The 22,080-nt window shown below is 54.7% G+C and overlaps 9 protein-coding genes across 9 annotated transcripts; 4 read left to right on the plus strand and 5 right to left on the minus strand.

Annotated features, from left to right (window-relative positions):
* Window positions 1–323: 323 nt before the first annotated feature.
* BROUX77_003398 (uncharacterized protein) lies at window positions 324–1,625 on the plus strand (the record flags this gene model as incomplete). The annotated part of the gene is made up of 1 exon (XM_073748046.1): window positions 324–1,625. One exon carries the CDS (start codon window positions 324–326, stop codon window positions 1,623–1,625), a length of 1,302 nt encoding a protein of 433 aa, XP_073605823.1.
* Window positions 1,626–1,675: 50 nt separating this feature from the next.
* Window positions 1,676–5,302, plus strand: BROUX77_003399 (uncharacterized protein; the record flags this gene model as incomplete). Its single annotated transcript, XM_073748047.1, has 1 exon — window positions 1,676–5,302. One exon carries the CDS (start codon window positions 1,676–1,678, stop codon window positions 5,300–5,302), a length of 3,627 nt encoding a protein of 1,208 aa, XP_073605824.1.
* Window positions 5,303–5,850: 548 nt separating this feature from the next.
* On the minus strand, window positions 5,851–7,602 carry BROUX77_003400 (uncharacterized protein; the record flags this gene model as incomplete). The annotated part of the gene is made up of 1 exon (XM_073748048.1): window positions 5,851–7,602. The coding sequence occupies one exon, from the start codon at window positions 7,600–7,602 to the stop codon at window positions 5,851–5,853; it is 1,752 nt and encodes a 583-aa protein (XP_073605825.1).
* A 113-nt stretch (window positions 7,603–7,715) lies between these two features.
* On the plus strand, window positions 7,716–10,398 carry BROUX77_003401 (uncharacterized protein; the record flags this gene model as incomplete). Its single annotated transcript, XM_073748049.1, has 3 exons — window positions 7,716–7,872; window positions 8,291–10,006; window positions 10,298–10,398. 3 exons carry the CDS (start codon window positions 7,716–7,718, stop codon window positions 10,396–10,398), a joined length of 1,974 nt encoding a protein of 657 aa, XP_073605826.1.
* Window positions 10,399–10,466: 68 nt separating this feature from the next.
* On the minus strand, window positions 10,467–13,736 carry BROUX77_003402 (uncharacterized protein; the record flags this gene model as incomplete). The annotated part of the gene is made up of 1 exon (XM_073748050.1): window positions 10,467–13,736. The coding sequence occupies one exon, from the start codon at window positions 13,734–13,736 to the stop codon at window positions 10,467–10,469; it is 3,270 nt and encodes a 1,089-aa protein (XP_073605827.1).
* A 503-nt stretch (window positions 13,737–14,239) lies between these two features.
* Window positions 14,240–15,559, minus strand: BROUX77_003403 (uncharacterized protein; the record flags this gene model as incomplete). The annotated part of the gene is made up of 1 exon (XM_073748051.1): window positions 14,240–15,559. One exon carries the CDS (start codon window positions 15,557–15,559, stop codon window positions 14,240–14,242), a length of 1,320 nt encoding a protein of 439 aa, XP_073605828.1.
* Window positions 15,560–16,381: 822 nt separating this feature from the next.
* On the plus strand, window positions 16,382–17,263 carry BROUX77_003404 (uncharacterized protein; the record flags this gene model as incomplete). The annotated part of the gene is made up of 1 exon (XM_073748052.1): window positions 16,382–17,263. One exon carries the CDS (start codon window positions 16,382–16,384, stop codon window positions 17,261–17,263), a length of 882 nt encoding a protein of 293 aa, XP_073605829.1.
* A 965-nt stretch (window positions 17,264–18,228) lies between these two features.
* On the minus strand, window positions 18,229–20,472 carry BROUX77_003405 (uncharacterized protein; the record flags this gene model as incomplete). Its single annotated transcript, XM_073748053.1, has 1 exon — window positions 18,229–20,472. The coding sequence occupies one exon, from the start codon at window positions 20,470–20,472 to the stop codon at window positions 18,229–18,231; it is 2,244 nt and encodes a 747-aa protein (XP_073605830.1).
* Window positions 20,473–20,528: 56 nt separating this feature from the next.
* BROUX77_003406 (uncharacterized protein) lies at window positions 20,529–21,845 on the minus strand (the record flags this gene model as incomplete). The annotated part of the gene is made up of 1 exon (XM_073748054.1): window positions 20,529–21,845. The coding sequence occupies one exon, from the start codon at window positions 21,843–21,845 to the stop codon at window positions 20,529–20,531; it is 1,317 nt and encodes a 438-aa protein (XP_073605831.1).
* Between the last annotated feature and the right edge of the window lie 235 nt (window positions 21,846–22,080).

The raw sequence follows: 22,080 nt of genomic DNA on the forward strand, positions 1-22,080 counted from the left end.
CACCGCCGTTACTCACCGCCTGCCAAACCCGTGTGCACACCGTCGTTGTCAAGGGTACGCGTCATACCTCTACCGCGCGTATATAGATAGTGTTGTTTCCGCCCGTTTTCTTGTACATTAGTCTTTTCTCTTTATCTGTTTCTTAATTTATTTCTGCTGTTCTAAAAGCGTTCTCCTTTAGACCGTAAAGCCTTACAATAGAAACAGATCTACCCTTGTTTACACTGTCCTCGTTTCTTTTACCCTGTCTTCGTACCTTTTCCTCGTTACCACCCGCCACCTGTACATCGTTTCTCTCTGTTCCTCTTTTGTTCCACCGTCACATGCCCTACTGTGCACCTACCACCGACCCCGACTCTGACACCACTTCCAACAACACCGTCTTCTTCGACTCTGAGCCTCCTCCGACAGCCATGTCCGATCCTACTGTCCCTGTTCCAGCCCCGGCGGCCCCGTCGCTTCAAGATCTGCTGCAAGCCATCCAGCAGCTCAACGAGAAGCACGACCACGCGCAACAACAATTGCGCGACGAGTTCAACAGTGGCCAACAAAAACGAGATCAGGCCATCGCCGATCTCCAAGCTTTTGCCCGTGCTGCCACCGCTACTTCCGCTCCCGCCGTCGTCCCTGCGTCCCCTGTCCCCACTGCTGTCCCCGCTGCTCCCGTGCCCGTTGCAACTACGGAAAGAAACCTCGAACCGAGGAAGCGTGCCCTCCCGGATATCGCCTTGTTTTCCGGCCAACGCTCTGCCTACCGCGTCTGGGCCCTGAGTGCCCGCTCCAAGCTTGCACTGGACAGCGAGTCAATCGGTGACCACCGCAAGCAATACGCGTACCTTTTTGCGCGTATGACGGTAGAAGCCCAGAACCTCGTCGTGGCGTACTTCGAGCAGGGCTTGCTGAACGACACCGGGCCCCACCAGTTCCTGGAGTACTTGGACTCCATATTCATCGACCCCTTTGCTGCTGACCGTGCTCTCTTCCACCTGGACAACATGCGCCAGGGACCCTCTGAACCCTTCGCCTTGTTCCTGCCCCGCTTCGAAAAAGTCCTCCAGGACGCCAACATCATTGGCGACCGCAACCGCATTTCGAAGTTGCAAACCGCCATGGCGCCTGCCCTCCGACAAGCGATGGTCTATGTCAACGTCCCCGCGACGTACCCTGAATTTACCAACTGCATGCAAAACGTCGCTTCCAAGGCTGAGCAATTCCTACCTCGTCCCCGCCGCGGCCACTACTCCGCTTTCACTGATAACACGACCTACTCTCCGTACGCTGCCCACCCTGTTTCCCCTGCTCCTGCTGGCCCTTTTGTTTCCTCCGTTCCCCCGTCGGCTGCTGCTCGTCACCCCGATGCTATGGATTGGACTCCCACTGTCACTGCCACGGCCCTTCAGCCCCTGACCGACGAGGAGCGCGAGCGCCTCCGCCGCAACCGCGCCTGCTTCCGCTGCCGCCAGACTGGCCATCTGCGCCAGAACTGTCCACTGAACTTTGTCCCCACTACTACCGTCCCTGTCCGCTCCACCAACCTTCCCCAGCTTGCTGCGCCGACCCCAGCTCTGCCCCTGCCTGTGCCCACGCCCGCGTCCCGCGACATGTCGGGAAATGGAGAGCTCTAGGCGAACGTCGCCGTCTAGAGCCCCAAGGAGAGAAGATCGCTCGGGAGGAAATGGGGGCTAGAGGTACCTATATAGATGTTGTTCTCAATAAAACTTGTTCTACCTCTGCCTTCGTCGACTCCGGTTGCCTGTGTCTTGCCACCGTCTCTCCGCGCACCGCCACCCGCGCCCACGCTACTATCCTGCCCATCTGCCCTCGTCCAATTGCTCAAGTAGTTAATGACCAAAACCCACCCGTCATCGATCAAGTCGCCGTTTTTGACCTTGGTCTCGGAGGATTGGACGAGAAACTCTACGCTTACATCGTCCCTGGTCAGACTGAGGACCTCATCCTGGGTCAAGGCTGGATTGCCAAGCACGACGCTTCCCTCCGCCCTGCCCAGAACGAAGTCTTCATCCGCTTGCCCACTCCCCTTCGTCTTACCAACTGTACTGCCAATCCCGATGTCCTCCCTGTTACTGCCCACGCCGTCCGCGCCTTTCACCTCAGAGCCCGCCGTTCTCACAATGTCCGCATCTTCTCCGCCACTCTTCACGACATTGAGAAGGCCCTCAAGGCCAAAATTTACACCGACCCCCGCGCCAACTGTCCCGAGTGGCTCCTTCCTGTCATCGACGCTTTCGACAGGAAGAAAGCTTCCGAGCTCCCCCCGAACCGCCCTGGCATTGATACAGAGATCCGCCTTAAACCAGGCTTGTCCCCGCCCTCGTGCCCTCTGTACTCAATGAGCCGAGAAGAACTGCTGCTGCTCCGGAAAACTCTCTACGACTTGCTCGACGCTGGCTTTATCCGAGCCAGTAGTGCTGAGGGAGGTGCTCCTGTCATCTTCGTGAAGAAACCTGGTGGTGGTCTTCGTTTTTGCGTAGACTACCGTGCCCTGAACAGCGTCACAGAGAAGGATGGTTACCCGTTACCACTGATCAACGACACCCTCCGTGACATCGCTGCCGCCAAGTACGTCTCCAAGGTCGATGTAATCTCCGCGTTCCACCGTCTCCGCCTGAAAGAAGGTAGTGAAGCCTACACGGCCTTCCGCACCCATCTCGGAGCGTATGAATGGCTAGTCACCCCTTTCGGCCTCACTGGTGCTCCTGCTGCTTTCCAACGTTTTATCAATCATGTGCTCTCCCGCTGGCTCGGTATCTCCTGCTCTGCTTACCTCGACGATGTAGTGATCTACAGCTCTGACTCCCGCAAAGAACACCGTAACCTTGTCTGTCAGATCATCCGCGCTCTCGGAGATGCTGGCTTACAGCTTGACTGGGATAAAAGTGAATTCGAATCCCCGTCCATCAAGTACCTCGGCTTCATTGTTGAACCCGGCTCCGGCATCCGTGCAGACCCAGACAAAGTCAAAGCTATCCAGGAATGGGAGGCTCCCACGTCTGTCCGCGGAGTCCGTAGTTTTCTTGGGTTTGCCAACTTCTACCGCTGTTTTGTCCCCGAATACTCCACCGTCGCTGCTCCCCTGACTCTGCTGACCAAGAAGGACCAACCCTTCAAGTGGGAAGACGAACAACTCCGTTCGTTTGAAGCTTTGAAGAAGGCCCTTGTCTCTGCCCCGCTCCTTGCCACCTTCGACCCTGACCTCCCCACCATCGTTGAAGCCGATGCTTCCGGCTGGGCCCTGGGAGGTTCCCTCAGACAGCAAGGTGCTGATTCTCTTTGGCGTCCTGTTGCTTACTTCTCGCGAAAGCTCAGCCCAGCGGAAGTCAACTATCCTATCCACGATAAGGAAATGTTGGCCATCCACTCCTGCCTCCGCGCTTGGCGCTCCTACCTCGCTGGCATCCCGTTCGAAGTACACACCGACCACCAGAACCTTTTGTACTTCCAGAAGCAAAGAACCCTGTCAGAACGCCAACGCCGCTGGGCCCATGAATTGTCCGAGTTCGACTTTCGGTTAATTCATCGACCCGGCGTTACTCAAGTGACCTCCGATGCCCTTTCCCGCCGCGACCAAGACCTGCCCCAAGACCTCTCCGATGAACGCCTCCAGTCCCGTGTCCACCAAGTTCTGCGCCCTGACGGGCCCGACTTCGTCATTGCCGCCGCCGTTTGGGCTAAAGAGCCTGACAAAGACCCTGAAGGAACCCTGACCCTCGACCACGCTGCCCTAGATGCCCCTTTTGCTGACCCGGAACTCCAGACCCTCTGGCACTCGGCACTTACCCATAACGAACGTTATTGGCAAGCGCGACAAGCTGTCCAAGAACAAGCCCGCTCGTTCCCCAACGAGTGGGGCCTTCCTTGGCAGATCAGCGAGTGTACCCTCGACTCCGCCACCCGTCTCCTCTGGCGTGACCGCCTGTGGATCCCGTACTACGAGCCCCTTCGCACTCGTATCATCCAGCAAGTCCACGACTCCACGCTTACCGGTCACCCTGGAGGATCAGCAACCCGTGATCTAGTCAGCCGCTCCTACGCTTGGCCTGGCCTCTCTGACGATGTCCGCCGCTTCGTTGGTAATTGCGACACTTGCGGTAAAAGCAAGATTTGGCGCGACCAGAAGCGTGGCCTCCTGAAGCCCCTGCCCGTCCCGGACCGTGCCTGGCAAGAACTCGCCATGGATTTCATCGTCGGTCTCCCTGAGTCCGAAGGCTGCACTACTATCTTAGGTATTACAGACCGGCTGTCAAAGAGTAAAATCTTGATACCGCTGAAATCGTATACTGCCTCTGACGTAGCCAGAGCCTTCATCACACACGTCTTTGCCCACCATGGTCTACCCCGCGCCATCACGTCCGACCGAGGTCCCCAGTTCACCGGTTTATTCTGGACAGAAGTCTGTCGCCAGCTCTCCATCACCCGCCGCCTCTCCACTGCGTTCCATCCCGAGACCGACGGCGCCCAAGAGCGCTCCAACCAGGAGATCGAGACCTACCTCCGTGCCTTCACTGTTTTCCTGCAAGACGACTGGGCTGCACTTCTCCCCCAAGCCCAGGTCGCCCTGAACAATCGCACTGCTACTGCCACTGGCCTTTCCCCTTTTTTCTTCACCCATGGTTACAACATTGACCCCCTTGACATGACTACCGACCATGAACCAGGCTCCACCGTTTCCCCCGCCACTGCCGGCCACAACTGGCTCGCCAAGCACCGCGACGCAACCGCGTTCGCCCAGGCCTCCATGGCATTCGCCCTTGAAACACAGGAACGACATGCCAACCGGGGACGCCAGGCAGCGGAAGCTTTCAAAGTCGGCGACCGAGTCTACCTGCGTCTGCGCAACGTGCGCACCATCCGCCCCTCGAAGACACTCGACTGGCTTGCCTTGCCCTACCGCGTTATCCAAGTCGTCGGTACGCACGCTGTCAAACTAGACACGCCCACCGGTATCCACCCCGTCTTCCACGTGAGTCTTGTCCGCCGCGCCCGTGATGACCCTCTGCCTTCCCAAGTCTTAGCCAACCCGGAACCACCTGCAATCGCGCCCGAAGAAGCCTCCGGCGATTTAGTGGCTGGCGAGTACCTTGTCGACGAGATCCTACAACACAAGGTCGTCGACAAACGTCACAAAGTGCTCGTCCAGTGGACTGGATGGGCAGAGCCAACATGGGAACCCTTGTCACACGTCCTAGACACAGCAGCGCTCGAGAGATACGAGCAGACCCACGAGTGCCCCTGGAAGTTGCCAGCAGTCCCCCGGAGGAGAGGGAGGAGGAGGCGATTGTAACGATCTATGGATCGAGGTAGGCTCAGGCTCCGCCCTCACCGCCGTTTACACCGCCGTCCACACCGCCTTGCACACCGCCGTTACTCACCGCCTGCCAAACCCGTGTGCACACCGTCGTTGTCAAGGGTACGCGTCATACCTCTACCGCGCGTATATAGATAGTGTTGTTTCCGCCCGTTTTCTTGTACATTAGTCTTTTCTCTTTATCTGTTTCTTAATTTATTTCTGCTGTTCTAAAAGCGTTCTCCTTTAGACCGTAAAGCCTTACAGAACCTGACAGGGTTATGGCGAGGTGTATATTAATACTATACACGAATCAAGGTTTAACGGAATCTCAAACAAGCTAGCTACTACACATAATATACTCCAATCCCCTGGCAGGGAGGCAGTTACATCTAAGATCCCACAAATATAATCCCCAAGTTATGACAGAAAGGAAATACATGAATAGCTTTTGGTATGAATTTCCAACGAGCAGCACTAACCCCAAGTGCCCCAGTTAAGGTTGACTGCTCGTAGAAAATTGGCGTCACTGGTAGGAATCGAACCTACGACTTCTCGGTAGCCAACCGAAAAGCCTTGCCAGGTGCTATACCACTGCACCACAGCGACCACCCGACACACTTGTCGTAGTCAGCCTGGGTCAGGGCCTCGACGACCACCGAGCCAGCCTGCTTACCCTTGGCAGGGACCACAAGCCAGCGCAGCGAGTCGGAGATCTTGACGCCGTTGAAGTCCGCCATGTCCTTGGGCAGCTCCTTGAGACTGTCGAAACCGTCTTCAATCGGCACACCGTGGATGACAAAGCAGAGCTTTGACGACTTGTGTGTTCTGGAGCCGGGAGATGTGGCGCGCGTGAACTCGCAGGCGCCAAAGCAGGACAGCTCCTTGACCACGCGCTGCAGATTGGAGGTCATCAATCTGACGGCCTCACTGTCCACAGCGTGCAGCAAGATGTTGCCCGCCTTGGTGCGCTGGACCGCAGACACTGCAGTCTTGCCAAGAAGGCGGTTCACCGCGTCGCGCACGCGTCGCTGGGGCAGCGCGCTGGCTCTCGACTCGGGTGTGGTGACAATAACGACGGCCGTTTTCTCGCGAGGGGCAGTCGTGGTGGTCGTGGTGGTGGTCGTGTTGGGGGCGGGGGTCGTGGTTTTGTCGGCAGCCTTCTTCTGGGCGCGCTTGGCGACTACGGTCCACGTGTCGGGGGACTCAGTGGGCGCGTCGGCATCAGCCATAGCCGTGTCCGGGGCGGGAGGCGAGGCGGCGTCATCGGTAGTAGTAGTGGCGGTCGAGGTGGTGGTCGAGGTAGTGGTGTCGGGTGTGCTGGACTGGTCGCCAGCGGTGTCGATGACCATAGCATCAGCCTGGTCAGTGGCGGCGGTTGCGGCGGTTGCGGCGGTTGCGGCGGTCGCAGCATTTTTTTTGGCCTTTTTGCCGCGGCGTCTGCGCTTATTGGCCTTAGGCGCAGGGGTGGCGTTTTTTTTGCAGGGGGGTTCTAAAACCGGCTCCCCAGTGGTTCTGGTACAGGGCTCACTGCCCAGGACAGAAGGCGCGGCTGGCACCTCAGGTGTCTGTGTCGCAGCCTCGCTGTACGCAGCCACGGCTGCAGCCTCGTGTGCTGGCTTGGGGCGGGCAGCCTTTGAGACTTCCATCTCAACCAGCGTTTTGTGGTCGTGGCGCGACATTACGACGAGCCCGCACTCGTTGCCAAACTGGCGCAGGATGCGCATCAGCTGGGCCTCGGAGGCTGACTCCTTGAGTCGTTCTAGAACAAGGAAGACCTCGTTCATGATGGCGGCGTTCTGCTCGTCGCGCCGGCGCTTGCGCTCCAACATGAGAGCAATCTCTCGGGCGCGCTTCGCCGGAATCGTCTGGTCGTTGTTGGTGTTGTTGGTGTTGTTGGTGTTGTTGGTGTCGTTCTCATCGCGCTGAGCCTGGCTGAACACGAACAGGTTCCCATCCAGTGCATTAGGCGTCGGCGTTGTCGCGTCCGAGTCGCGCGAGTCGGGTGTCGAGGGAATCTCAACCACCGGCGCATCTTCAACACCTGCATCGACTTTCATCGATGAGGTGACGGGCGCAGGCTGCGACGGTGAACGCAGCAGCTCGTCGTCGTCGGAACGCGGTTCCTGGCTCGCCATCTGGGCAAAACTCAGCCCCAGGCGCGTCGTGCGGCGCGTTTCATCGCGCGCGGTCGGTTTCTTGTCTATTTTGTTCGATGCACTGCTCGAACTAGTCTTAGAATCAATTGAGCTGTTGCTCAGAGTCGTTTTGGTGAGTTTTTCTGTCGATTTGGCCATTTTTGATGCAGGTGTATATCTGTGGGGGTCAATGTTGTAACCGTGGGTCCCACGATGAGTTGATAGTACTGCGCCAAACGTTACTGAACCTACTGAACAAGAAGTTCATTCGAATGAGTAGTTCCACTGCTGCTGCCCCCATCCTGTTCGTCAAGAAACCTGGCGGTGGACTTAGATTCTGCGTGGACTACCGTCTGTTGAACAAGCTGATGAAGAAGGATAGATACCCGTTACCCAACTTCAAGGAAACACTACGCCAAATCAGCCGTTGTCGCTGTGGTGCAGTGGTATAGCACCTGGCAAGGCTTTTCGGTTGGCTACCGAGAAGTCGTAGGTTCGATTCCTACCAGTGACGCCAATTTTCTACGAGCAGTCAACCTTAACTGGGGCACTTGGGGTTAGTGCTGCTCGTTGGAAATTCATACCAAAAGCTATTCATGTATTTCCTTTCTGTCATAACTTGGGGATTATATTTGTGGGATCTTAGATGTAACTGCCTCCCTGCCAGGGGATTGGAGTATATTATGTATAGTAGCTAGCTTGTTTGAGATTCCGTTAAACCTTGATTCGTATATAGTATTAATATACACCTCGCCATAACCCTGTCAGGTTCCATGCGAGTAATGAATAAAAAAAAAAAAAAAAATCAGCCGTTCAAAGTGGTTCACTAAGCTTGACGTCGTTGCAGCGTTCCATAATATCCGTATCGAGCCAGGCCACGAATGGAAGACCGCTTTCCGTACGCGCCTGGGCTCCTTTGAATGGAACGTGATGCCGTTTGGTTTGTCCAATGCTCCTGCCCAATTCCAACGCTTCCTGAATTCCGTATTGCAAGAGTACCTCGACCTGTTTTGTTCTGCTTACGTTGATGACATCCTAGTGTACACCGATGGCTCCCTCGACGAGCACAAGGAACAAGTTAACCACGTCCTAGCCAAGCTCGTGAAGGCCGGACTGACGGTTGACATCGACAAGTGCGAGTTCGGTGTACAAGAAGTCAAGTACCTGGGCTACATCATCAAGCCTGGAAAAGCAACAATGGATCCTGCCAAGGTGCAAGCAGTGAAAGACTGGCCCGTACCCAGTTCCAAGAAAGAGCTCCGTGGCTTCCTAGGATTTGCCAATTTTTACCGCCCGTTCATCAAGAACTTTGCCGAAGTAGCCGTCCCTCTCACTTCACTGACTGGTCACCTAGTTCCCTTCGTCTGGTCTCCAGAATGCCAAGCTGCCTTCTCGTCACTCAAAGATCTCTTCTGTGCTTCGCCCGTCTTGCGCCTCTTCGACCACTCTCTGCCAACAACTGTCGAAGCTGACTCTTCAGGCTACAGCACTGGAGCTGTCCTATTGCAGCAGCATCCAGATGGCCTGTTTCCATGTGCCTACATCAGCCAGAAGCTGTCTCCTGCCGAGTCCAACTATGAGATCCATGACAAAGAAATGTTGGCAATTGTCCGAGCCCTGAAAGAGTGGAGAGGAGAGTTACGTGGCGCCCAGGGACCCATCCGAGTGTTAACAGACCACAAGAACTTGTTGCATTTTACCTCTGCGCAACAGTTAACAGAGAGGCAAGCTCGTTGGGCTAACCTGCTAAGCGAGTTTGACCTAACACTGGAACACCGTCCCGGGAAACTGTCCCCACTGCCCGATGCTCTCTCCCGTCTTCACATGCCTTCAGGTCCCGATGATCCCCGCCTACAAGCTCGCAACCAACAGCTCCTCCAGTGTTTGCCCGACGGTGCCCTGAAAGTCAGATCTGCTCGCGTTACACTGCCATCCCCGTTCCGTAAGGAAGCCCTCAGTACACTGTGGGAACAAGCATTGTCAGCCGACTCTGACTATGCGGCAGCATGCGCAGTGGTTGCCTCTCAGGCGCCCAAATGGCCAGACAGCTTGAAGACTAATTGGCGAGTGTCACTGTCCGAATGCTCATTGGACTCCGAAGGTCGACTGCGATACAGATCAAGATTGTGGGTACCCCAGTGGGAACCTCTGAGGACAGCCTTGCTACAAGAGATTCACGATTCCGTGACACTAGTCCACCCCGGCCAAAGAATCATGTGTCAGGAAGTTTCCAAGACTTACTTCTGGCCGCACTACACAGCGGATGTCAAACGGTTCTGCCGCAACTGCGAAATCTGCGGTAGCACGAACGTCATGCGCCAGCTCAAGCAAGGTCTCCTGAAGCCCCTTCCGGTACCTGACCGCATCTGGCGTGACATTGGCATAGATCTGATTGGCCCTCTCCCGCCGTGCAAGAAGGAAGGAAAAGTCTACAAGCACGTCATGACGGTGGTGGACCATCTGTCCAAGGGTGTCATCCTTATAGCCTGCCGCAGCCTGGATATCGAGTATCTTGCCAGCCGTTTCTTGGAAGTCTACTACCCTCGCCATGGTCTTCCTAACTGTGAGCGGTTCACTAAGTACAAGAGAGTCTTGCAGTTATGACCAGAATGCTGTTTATTATCTTTTGATGGAGAGAAAAAGGAAGAAGAAAGACTAAACTAAACAGCGGATTTGGGTCTACTATATAGACATTTTTGTGCTTACAAATGCAAGTTCCCGATCGGCTCAATATCCCTCCGTGAGCTCCTTATGTCCGAGTTTTCGGCGATAACTCGAGGTTAACTCCGATCCCGTCGGAATCCCTCAGTTTCCCTCGGAACACTTCGGACCTTTTTGCATCCTGCCGGATTAGGCGAATCCTACCCACGGACCTCAAGTCCGACCCGGTCCGAGCTCTCCGAAGCCTCCGAAGAGTTGCCGAAGTTCATCCGAAACCTTGTCCAAATTCGGTGAAACGACCTGCATTCGAAAGCACTGGATCAGCTCTGTCTGATCCAACCACGGGTTCTCAACCCGTAACATTACCCCCCTCTTCTCCTCTGTGTGGGTGGCCCTGTCCGCGCACCGGCCTCTGGTTCACCAACGTCATCGTCGTCTCCAAACTTCGCTTCAAAGGTGTCCAGTGCTTCAGTCTCCTCAAAGTCGGCTCGTGGTCTCCAATCGGGCTCTGCGTATCCAACCCATTTAACCAGTAGTTCTCTTCGAAATCCCCTTCCAATGCGTCTTCGTCGACTTCTCAGGATTTGTTCGACCAAAAATTCAGGCTCGCCGTAGTCGTTCTCTTCAATGTGTGGAGGCTGGGCATCGTCTGTTTCTTGGGAGGGCAACGGGTTGTTCGGTGCTCGTTTAAGGAGGTCGACATGGAAGCGGGGATGGATGTTTGTTGGTACATCAAGCTCGACCACATGGGGAGAAACCACTTTCGTGACGCGGTACTTGGCATTGGCCCAAGCAAGCTTCTTCAACAGTTGCGGAGTGCTGATATTTTTGAGTTTTAACCATACAAGGTCACCCACTTCGAAGCGTTCCTGGGCACCACGTGATCTGTTTGCCTGGTCTTCCATTTCCTGTTGACGGGTGGCCATTGCTGCTTGTGCCAGTTCCCAACCTTCGCGTAGCTTTTGAACGAACTTCTCCGCATCTGTGGCCTCCAAAACTCCGTGAAGAGCCTGATCGGCGATGACCTGCTGAATTGGACTGACATGGTAGCCGTGCGTGAGGAAAAAGGGGCTCATTCCTGTCGAAGTGTTTCGGTTGTTGATTGCTAACATAGCGGATGGTAGCAGGTCGGGCCAGTCGTATTGTGAATAGGTAATGAATGCTCGTAGGTATGCCAACACTTCCTGGTTCATCCTTTCTGTCGCTCCGTCGGTTTCTGGGTGGAAGGCAGTTGACAGTCTCTGTTCGATCCCTGTCAGTTCGCACAACTTGGTCCAAAATTCGCTCGTCCAATTGCTTCCACGGTCTGATGTTAAGGCGTGAGGGAAGCCGTGGTGTTTCCAGTGGCAGTGTACGAACCGCTCTGCACACTTTTCGGCTGCCATAGTTGTCATGGCCTCCAAGCTGACAGCTCCAGTAAGTCGGTCCACAATGACCATCAAGTATCGTGGGTCGCCAGTTTTTCGTGCAGGTAGTTCCGTCATAAAATCGATACCGAGTTCCGAGTGTGGTCGTTCAGGGATAGGCAGTGGTCGTAAGAGTCCCTTCTTTCTTTCTCGCCATACTTTGGATCGTCCACACACGTCACAATTGGCGCAGAATTGGCGCACCTCTCTTGAAATGCCAGGCCAAAAGAATTCCCGGGACAGAATCGCAAGCGTGCCGTCTCGACCTGGGTGTCCTGTGACATGTGAGTCGTGTGTTTTCTGGATCAGCGCAGTTCGCAATGGTTCCCAGTCAGGCACGAACAGTTTGTGCCGATATACTAGAGCGCCGCGCTCGTCGAACTCGCATTCCGCTATAGAGATCGTGACTTTTCTCGAGATGGTAGGAGGAAAACTTCGTTCGCCACTGGCCAACGCTTGGTACATGAGTGCAATATCCGAATCCTTCGTCTTAGCTGTATCCCATAGTTCCTGCAGGTGGAGTTGCGCGAAAAGCTGCGCACCGTTAGGGATCCGGTCCGCGGGTTGGGTAACGTGGGCCGGGGTCATCATTACTGCTGCATCTGGTGACACCCAATGGTCCTTGACAAGTCTCATGATCCGAGATTTTAACCTGTCGTCGTCTTCGCCTTGAGGAATGTCTTGTTCTCGTCTGCTAAGGGCGTCGGGTTTACCACTTTTGCTTCCTGATCGGAACTCAAGCTGGAAGTCGTATTCTGAAAGCTTCTGGGACCACCGAACCTGCCGCTCTGAAAGTTTCCGTGTCGTCATAAAGTATTGCAGGTTCTTGTGGTCGGTCAATATTTTGAAGGGGGCGCCAAGACTCTTCAATTCGCCCCTCCACTCTTCCAAGCACTTCACAACTGCCAGGAGCTCTTTGTCGTGAATCTCATAGTTGACCTCGGCAGGGGACAGCTTCTTGGAAAAAAATGCTACTGGGCGCAGTTCGCCTTCGTCGTCCACTTGGGATAGAGTTCCTCCCAGGGCCCATCCAGAACAGTCGCATTCCACGATCGTCTTCCTGTCTTCGTCCCACATCGCTAGAACCGGGGCGGTAATAAAAAGGTTCTTCAGCGTCTCGAAAGCTCGTTCTTCGATTGGGCCCCAGGTCCATGCGGTGCCTTTCTTCGTTAGCCTGACTAGTGGAGCCGCCACGTCGCTGAAGGAATCGATAAACTGGCGGTAAAAATTTGCGAATCCTATAAAACTTCGAACGCCCTTGACATTGGTGGGTGGCGTCCATTCTCGTATGGCAGCGACCTTTGCTGGGTCGACTTTGACACCTTTGCCTGCTTGGATGATGAAACCTAGGTACTTTGTTTCAAAAACTGCGAATTCGCACTTGTCGATGTCTAAACGGAGACCTGCATTTCCCAATTTTTTGATGACGAGGTTGACTTTTTCCATGTGGTCTGCGTAGGTGCCGTCGGTATAAATCAGGACGTCGTCAATATACGCGGAGCAGAAGTCGTCCAAATATTCTTGCAGGGTTGAATTGATATACCGTTGAAAGGTTGCAGGGGCTCCGGTGAGTCCAAAAGGCGTCACCAGCCATTCAAAAAGTCCAAAACGTGTGCGGAAGGCCGTTTTCCATTCATCTCCCTCTTTTATGCGAATCTTGTGGAAAGCGGCACGAACATCGACCTTTGTGAAGTACTTCGCCTTAGACAACGCTCGTAGTGTCTCACTGATCAAAGGAAGCGGGTATCGGTCTTTTTCAGTAATGGCGTTAATGCCGCGGTAGTCAACGCAAAAGCGCAACCCTCCTCCAGGCTTACGTACGAAAAGAACAGGCGCGCCGCCGGGAGAGCTGCTGGCTCGAATCCAATTCCTGTCCAGATGGTCCGAGAGGGTTTTCCGTAAGACTAACAGCTCGTCGCGGGACATGCTGTACAAGGGACCCCACGGGACTTCGTTCTCTCGCCCTTGTTTGTCTTTCGTCAGGTTGATAGCGTGGTCTATTCCGGGGCGGTTCGGGGGTTGGTCGTCCTTTTCGTCGTCTAAAAACACTTCTGCCAAGTGTTTGAGTTCGCTAGGCAGTCGTTTGTCGATCTCTTGTAGGGTAACACGAGGTTTTACTTGCAATGCCTTGTTGATGTCTTCGATGGTGGCAGCAAAAACCTCTATGTCTTCATTCTTTTTCTTGCTGCGCCGGATTTCTGCAGCAAAGACGGATGCCATCACCATGCTCGCTTTTGTGGTTGTTATATGGGCGTCGAGCCATCCTTTTTCTCTCACAACTTGGGCATCTTCTTCGCTTCCGAGGCGTATGACTCGTTCTTTCGCCAGGTAGACAACGTCATTCCTTTCCATCCAGGGTTTTCCCAAAATCATGTCGTATGCTAGGTTCGGGATGACGTACCCGAAAATTCTTTCTGTCCGGCCGTCAATATCTAGATCGCAGAACGCCATCTCTGAGATCCATCTTTTTTTTTCGTCGTTTTCGGCTAACTTGAGTTCCCGTCTTCTTATCGGGATGCGCTGGAGCCCTTTCTTTCTCACCAAAGTCTCGTTGAACGCCGATGTTACAAGGCATCCACTGTCAAATAAAGCATCACAGTAAAAGGAATTGTTAATAAATGCTTCAATTAGGAACGGAGTGGAGTGTAAATCTTTAAATACATCGAGCGGAACATCGCAATTGTTGGGGCTCTTCTTCTTATGACCCTGGGGGCGACTTTTCCCAGAGTCTACTCTTTTTCCTCGTCGTCGGAAAGGTCATCGGCCACATCATCCATCGATTCGGGGGCTTGTTGGATTGTCGTGCGGTTCACTCTTGCGGGCGCACGGGCCGGGGCAAACTTGGGGCATTCGAAGGATCGGTGGCCCTTGGCAAGACAGCGGAAACAAGCGTTGCTGGATCTAGCGGTTTCTATCTCCGCCGGGGTTCTCCAAGGGGCGCGGGATTTTCGGGGGCGTTGTCCATAGTTGTTCGAGGCGCGGCCTTGGAGGGCGTTGACACCTGTCATCATGGTGTCTCCGTCGTTGTCGATTCGCGTCTGCTGATTTGCGACACTTGGGGTCACCACTTCGGCGAACCTTGCTCCACCTCTAGTTTTCGCGTACCACGTCGAGGTCTTGGACGTGTCCTTCGACCGGTATCCTGGCAACGCTTCCACTCGGCCAGCCACCGTCTTCACCTTCTCAACCCAACGCGGGTAATCATCGTTGGGGAGGTTTTTTGCCGTGAGGTGTACCTGTAACGTTTGGTTGATAGCGGAATTCAGGTACATGATCTTCACACGGTCTGGCCAATCTAAACCTCCACAAAGGCCAACTTGATGCTCGAAATCCTGCAAGAACGATATAAAACTCTGATGGTTTCCCATCTGCATGGTCAAAAGCTTTTGACCCGCCTTCTGAATAGCCTCCTTGTCTTCGAATTGGTCATGGATATGGCCAAGGTAGGCGTCCCAATCCCAACCATGAGTGGCTCCGTCAGTGAACCACTGTTCAACTCTGGCCTGTTGCTCTGTGGGAATGGCCATGAAAACACTTAGGCAAATTGCCTGGGAGGAGCCAACGACTTGTGATTCGATCTGAGCTCGGGCCTTCAACTGTTTGAAGAATCGCGGGAACGACGCTGTCTTTCCGTCCCACTCCGGCCATTTTGCGTTGTACCGATGGTCGATCATCGGGGCGAAGGGGCCCGGGGTACGTACTGGCGCCGGGGTAGGGGCTACCGGGGCAGGTGCAGGTGCCGGGGGGGCGGTTGCCTGTAACAGGACTTGGCTTCGTAGCAACATCTGGATCACTCTCAGTTGCTCCGGAGTGAACACCTCCAATCCTGGGGTGTCTGAACTCTGCTGTGGGGGCGCCTCGGCTTGTTGCCGGGAGGGGCCAGGCTGGTCAAGCGCAAGTCCAGCCAGAACATCTTCCATCTTGTCGTTACTCATTCTGGCTCGACGGCGTATAGGGGACGCGTTGTCTTCGGATGCGGACCAGAATGAGGGCGAGGGTGGCTGTACGGGGCTTGTACTGCGGGGGCTTGATGTGATGCCGTACTTCATTCGTCAAGTATGGCGCGGTAGGAGGGCGATGAAGTTTCCTCACAAACTTCTAAGAAACAATAGGGGGTGATGAAGTTTCCTCACAAACTTCTAAGAAACAATAGGGGGTGATGAAGTTTCCTCACAAACTTCTAAGAAACAATAGGGGGTGATGAAGTTTCCTCACAAACTTCTAAGAAACAATAGGGGGTGATGAAGTTTCCTCACAAACTTCTAAGAAACAATAGGGGGCAATGAAGTTTCCTCACAAACTTCTAAGAAACAATAGGGGGCAATGAAGTTTCCTCACAAACTTCTAAGAAACAATAAAGGATCAAAAGATAATATGTGAGCGGTTCACTAAGTACAAGAGAGTCTTGCAGTTATGACCAGAATGCTGTTTATTATCTTTTGATGGAGAGAAAAAGGAAGAAGAAAGACTAAACTAAACAGCGGATTTGGGTCTACTATATAGACATTTTTGTGCTTACAAATGCAAGTTCCCGATCGGCTCAATATCCCTCCGTGAGCTCCTTATGTCCGAGTTTTCGGCGATAACTCGAGGTTAACTCCGATCCCGTCGGAATCCCTCAGTTTCCCTCGGAACACTTCGGACCTTTTTGCATCCTGCCGGATTAGGCGAATCCTACCCACGGACCTCAAGTCCGACCCGGTCCGAGCTCTCCGAAGCCTCCGAAGAGTTGCCGAAGTTCATCCGAAACCTTGTCCAAATTCGGTGAAACGACCTGCATTCGAAAGCACTGGATCAGCTCTGTCTGATCCAACCACGGGTTCTCAACCCGTAACACTAACAGCATTGCTTCTGACCGCCAATTTGCCAACATGTTCTGGAAACGACTCTGTACCACCCTGAAGATCGATCGTCGTCTGTCCACCGCTTACCACCCACAGACCAACGGGGCCACTGAGAGGACAAATGCTGAGGTGAAGACAAAGATGGCCAAACTCCTACACGACCGCTCAGACTGGCTAGACTGCCTGCCAATTGTGGAGTTTGCCCTGAACGCAGCCCCAGCGGCTTCAACAGAGACGTCCCCGTTCACGTTGTCCCACGGCTATAGTCCTGACTTGGTTGAGCTGCAGCCCGACGCCATTGCCCCCCTAGCAGCCCCCGTTGCAGCCAACACGAGTCCCATAGCTCAAGCAACAAGAATCCTGAAGAGCTTGGCAGACCACACGGATTGGGCCAAAGCCTCTCTCAGCGCCGCCAAGTCTGCTATGGAGGAACAGTCGAACAGACACAGACAACCACATCGACGTTTCCAGCCCGGCGACTGGGTTTGGTTGGCAAAAAGCTCCCATACTGTGCAGCAAGAAGGCCCAGGCAAGCGACTCCGGCCAAGATACCAGAAGCTCCAGGTCTTAGAGGCTGTAGGCTCCCACAGCTACCGTCTTGACCTGAAGGGTGCCAGAGGACACGACGTGTTTCATGCCGACAGATTGAAATACCACCCGAACGACCCTTGGCCCTCACAAGACCCGCACGTATCGAGCCCCGGACCAGTCGAGATCGATGGCTTTGAGGAATACGAAGTCGAGAAGATCCTGGAACACCGGCCAGCCACGAGAGACGAACCAGCCCAGTACTTGGTGAAATGGGTTGGTTGGCGAGATCCCACTTGGGAACCTACAGAGGCGCTGGAAGAAACGGCTGCTTTAGAAGAATTCTTGCGAGCGCAGGAGACTGCCGACGTTGAGGTGTGAGTGCCGTGGCGAGAGGACTGCTTGAGTCCGAAGTTTGATTGAAGGAGCTGCGAGTTCCACGGTTGTTGCACAGGGTCTATTTCCCTTTCCTTTGACATTTTTTTTGTTTCTCCACTGTCTGTTCCACTCCTTGTTCGTTCTGTTGTCGTTTACCGATGATTAGTTGCTTGTTGTTTGCTATTCCCTTTGTTGTTTTCAGTTGGTGTCCACCTTCCTGTTGTTTTCTTTTTTTGTGTTACACGGCCATGGGAGGATGGGAAGAAAGAGAAGGAGGCTGATGTTAGGGTCTGGGAGACCCGGGTCAAGGCTTTGCCTGATTTTTTTTTTTTTTTTTATTCATTACTCGCATGGAACCTGACAGGGTTATGGCGAGGTGTATATTAATACTATACACGAATCAAGGTTTAACGGAATCTCAAACAAGCTAGCTACTACACATAATATACTCCAAACCCCTGGCAGGGAGGCAGTTACATCTAAGATCCCACAAATATAATCCCCAAGTTATGACAGAAAGGAAATACATGAATAGCTTTTGGTATGAATTTCCAACGAGCAGCACTAACCCCAAGTGCCCCAGTCAAGGTTGACTGCTCGTAGAAAATTGGCGTCACTGGTAGGAATCGAACCTACGACTTCTCGGTAGCTAACTGAAAAGCCTTGCCAGGTGCTATACCACTGCACCACAGCGACCTTTGCCTGATTGCCCGAGTTGAAGCCGGTGTGGCTTGAGCAACGGTGGTTCGAGTGTCGGTGGTCCGAGTCCGCAAAGGCCCGACTACTGACGGTCCGAATACAAGTGGCCCAACCGGCCTTGATCCGAACGCCCGATGACTCACCACGTTTGGGTCAATCAGGTAGGCCTCAGTTGTTCTACCCAGGCAGTATAAAGAGCTGCTGCTCTCTCCTAGTTTTAGTTAGTTCTTTCTTCTTCTCTCCATCGCAATATATCTGTTTCTGCCCTTCTACGTCCTTTTACGACTTGGCCCCTTACACTCAGTTTTGCTCTCTTCAAACTCAATGCCGTAGTCGCGAGCCTTGGCCCGCAGCTCCGTCACGAGTTCTTCGAGAAGCGCCGCTGAACGCCTCGGGCTTTTGGACGCCACGGTTACGCTGAAGTCGTCTATATACGACAGCTGAAGTTGTGGTGTGTCGCCGGCCACCCGAGCCACTATATGCCCAGCATACAACAGGAAGAGTAGAGGACTGATGGGGGAACCTTGGGGGATGCCGATGTTAACCGGGGTCATCGGAAACGGCTGACCCTCGATGTGCAGGCCGACAGTACGGTCCTGGAGGAACGAAGCAACCCATTTTCGGAACACCAGGGGAAGACCGAGCTCACGTAAGCTGCGCATCAAGCAGGGCTTTGACACGTGGTCGAAAGCGCCCTTGACGTCAAGGAAGAGAGTGCTTGGAACGAGCTTCATCTCCTTGACCTTCTGCAGGTGGCTGACGTATACGAGAGCGGCGTCCATGGCTGAACGCTGTTTGCGGCCTCCCAGTTGAGTGTCGTCTAGAAGCGAGCTGTCATGGCAATTAGCGAGGTACCCTAAGCGGGTCGCAAAGACTTTCTCGAGCACTTTGCCTAGACAGTTGAGCAGTGAGATGATGCGGTAGGACTTTACGACTGAATAATCAGCCTTTCCGTCTTTCGCGAGCACAATCCCAGTAGCTTGCTTCCAGAGTGTGGGGTGTATTCCGAGGCGAGACAGGGCTTTGTAGACGGAGAGAAAGGGCGCGGGATGGGCCTCAAAGGCGATCTGGATGATCTTGGCGTTCATGCCGTCGGGCCCGGGGGCCTTCTTGGCGTTGGCGGACATGATTGCCTCCTTGATCTCGTGGTCTGTAAGGTCAGGCCAGGGGTATATGCTTCGGTCGGTGTCGTTCGGGGGGGTGTCGTGATGGGGGTCGTGATGGGGGTCGTGTGTATCGGCAACGTCAGGTCGGGGGTCGACACCTGCGCTAGACGTAGCACCCAGTAGCGTCAGGAAAGCCTTTTCCTTCTCCTCGGGGGTATTGGCTAACCCGTCTGGCCCCTGGATGGGGGGGAAGTAACTCGCCGTGGCTGGCTTGGTGTATTTCCAGGCTGTGTAGACCTTTTCGTTGTCAGCGTCAGAAAGAAAGGTAGTCCAGTGAGTAGACTTAGCATCTTCGACAGCATGGGTGTACTTGTTGCGAATCGAATGAAACTCAACCAGCGACAGCCTGCCTCGTCTGTATCTTCTCTCTGCGCGCGATGCGGCCTGACGTTGTGATTGTAGCTCGGGCGTCCACCATGGCTTTGCGCGGGCACTGTGCCTCTTCACTGACATGCACCTCTGACAAGCAGATTGCAGGGCCTCGGAAAGCAGTCGCGCCATTGCGTCACCGTCTGCAGAAATCTCTGCCAGGGACAGCTGAAGCTCAAGGTCGGCCTGGCCAGCCAGCCATTCCTTGCGAAACAGCGACCAGTCGGCCGTCTTGGTGTTGAACGCCGGGTTACGTGTTAGGGTTTTGGGTGTGGTGGTGCTGACGTAATCAAAACTGATGGCCCGGTGATCGGAGCCCGTCTCCTGAAGATACCTCCAGTTCGTAAACAGGCCCGGTCGAGACCGCAGGGAAAATGCGAGGTCGATCACCGAGGTCGTGCTGCTGTTGACGTATGTGCCGCCGTTGCGTTCAACGTAGTCGTCGTCGACAATCAGGGTGGCATTCTGCGACATCAGCCAGTTAGCAAAAGAGTCAGCTCGTGGTTCGTGGGGATGCTCTCGCTGGGAATTCCACCAATGGTGATGGAGATTGAAGTCGCCGAGAAGCAAAGTACTGGTGTCAATATTGCGCGATAAAAGATTGGTGCGCTCAATGGTATAGGGGCGGGGTTGGGTCTCGGGGACAGGCTGCACAGTCAGCTGGCGTTCGTTGTAGACATTGAGAAGCGAAAACGGCTCCGACGCAAGGATGCGCAGGGTCTGAATATCACTCTCAGCATCGCCAAACTCGAACAGCACAGAAAACGGCAGGCCTTGGCGGACGTAGGTCAGGACCCGCGGGCGCAAAGGCATGGCCTCGAGATTCCTAACATTAAACGGCACAACCAGGGTGAAGCCCGGCTGCGTCAATGTTCTATACCCAGCTTTGAGTTTTATGGTATAAGGCTCCTGGATGCAGACAATGTCCGCCTTTCCGGTTGCAGCAGCCTCAAGTATTGTCTCATGAACAGCCTTCATTTTGTGCACGTTGTGCTGAAGGATGCGTAGACGTTGTCCGGCCGTAGGGCCCTCTTTCATAGGCGAGGGGGGCCGTCTGTCGTAGATTTGCGGTCAACGTAGGGCACTGCTGGGACAATAGCGCCGCCAACGTTGACGTTTTTGCCGACACACTTGTCGTAGTCAGCCTGGGTCAGGGCCTCAACGACCACCGAGCCAGCCTGCTTACCCTTGGCAGGGACCACAAGCCAGCGCAGCGAGTCGGAGATCTTGACGCCGTTGAAGTCCGCCATGTCCTTGGGCAGCTCCTTGAGACTGTCGAAACCGTCTTCAATCGGCACACCGTGGATGACAAAGCAGAGCTTTGACGACTTGTGTGTTCTGGAGCCGGGAGATGTGGCGCGCGTGAACTCGCAGGCGCCAAAGCAGGACAGCTCCTTGACCACGCGCTGCAGATTGGAGGTCATCAATCTGACGGCCTCACTGTCCACAGCGTGCAGCAAGATGTTGCCCGCCTTGGTGCGCTGGACCGCAGACACTGCAGTCTTGCCAAGAAGGCGGTTCACCGCGTCGCGCACGCGTCGCTGGGGCAGCGCGCTGGCTCTCGACTCGGGTGTGGTGACAATAACGACGGCCGTTTTCTCGCGAGGGGCAGTCGTGGTGGTCGTGGTGGTGGTCGTGTTGGGGGCGGGGGTCGTGGTTTTGTCGGCAGCCTTCTTCTGGGCGCGCTTGGCGACTACGGTCCACGTGTCGGGGGACTCAGTGGGCGCGTCGGCATCAGCCATAGCCGTGTCCGGGGCGGGAGGCGAGGCGGCGTCATCGGTAGTAGTAGTGGCGGTCGAGGTGGTGGTCGAGGTAGTGGTGTCGGGTGTGCTGGACTGGTCGCCAGCGGTGTCGATGACCATAGCATCAGCCTGGTCAGTGGCGGCGGTTGCGGCGGTTGCGGCGGTTGCGGCGGTTGCGGCGGTCGCAGCATTTTTTTTGGCCTTTTTGCCGCGGCGTCTGCGCTTATTGGCCTTAGGCGCAGGGGTGGCGTTTTTTTTGCAGGGGGGTTCTAAAACCGGCTCCCCAGTGGTTCTGGTACAGGGCTCACTGCCCAGGACAGAAGGCGCGGCTGGCACCTCAGGTGTCTGTGTCGCAGCCTCGCTGTACGCAGCCACGGCTGCAGCCTCGTGTGCTGGCTTGGGGCGGGCAGCCTTTGAGACTTCCATCTCAACCAGCGTTTTGTGGTCGTGGCGCGACATTACGACGAGCCCGCACTCGTTGCCAAACTGGCGCAGGATGCGCATCAGCTGGGCCTCGGAGGCTGACTCCTTGAGTCGTTCTAGAACAAGGAAGACCTCGTTCATGATGGCGGCGTTCTGCTCGTCGCGCCGGCGCTTGCGCTCCAACATGAGAGCAATCTCTCGGGCGCGCTTCGCCGGAATCGTCTGGTCGTTGTTGGTGTTGTTGGTGTTGTTGGTGTTTTTTTTTTTTTTTTTTTATTCATTACTCGCATGGAACCTGACAGGGTTATGGCGAGGTGTATATTAATACTATACACGAATCAAGGTTTAACGGAATCTCAAACAAGCTAGCTACTACACATAATATACTCCAATCCCCTGGCAGGGAGGCAGTTACATCTAA

The sequence above is a fragment of the Berkeleyomyces rouxiae genome, assembly GCF_048999995.1.
Source record: "Berkeleyomyces rouxiae strain 22BRR77 chromosome Unknown BrBRR77_ptg000003l, whole genome shotgun sequence".
Lineage (NCBI taxonomy): Eukaryota > Fungi > Ascomycota > Sordariomycetes > Microascales > Ceratocystidaceae > Berkeleyomyces > Berkeleyomyces rouxiae.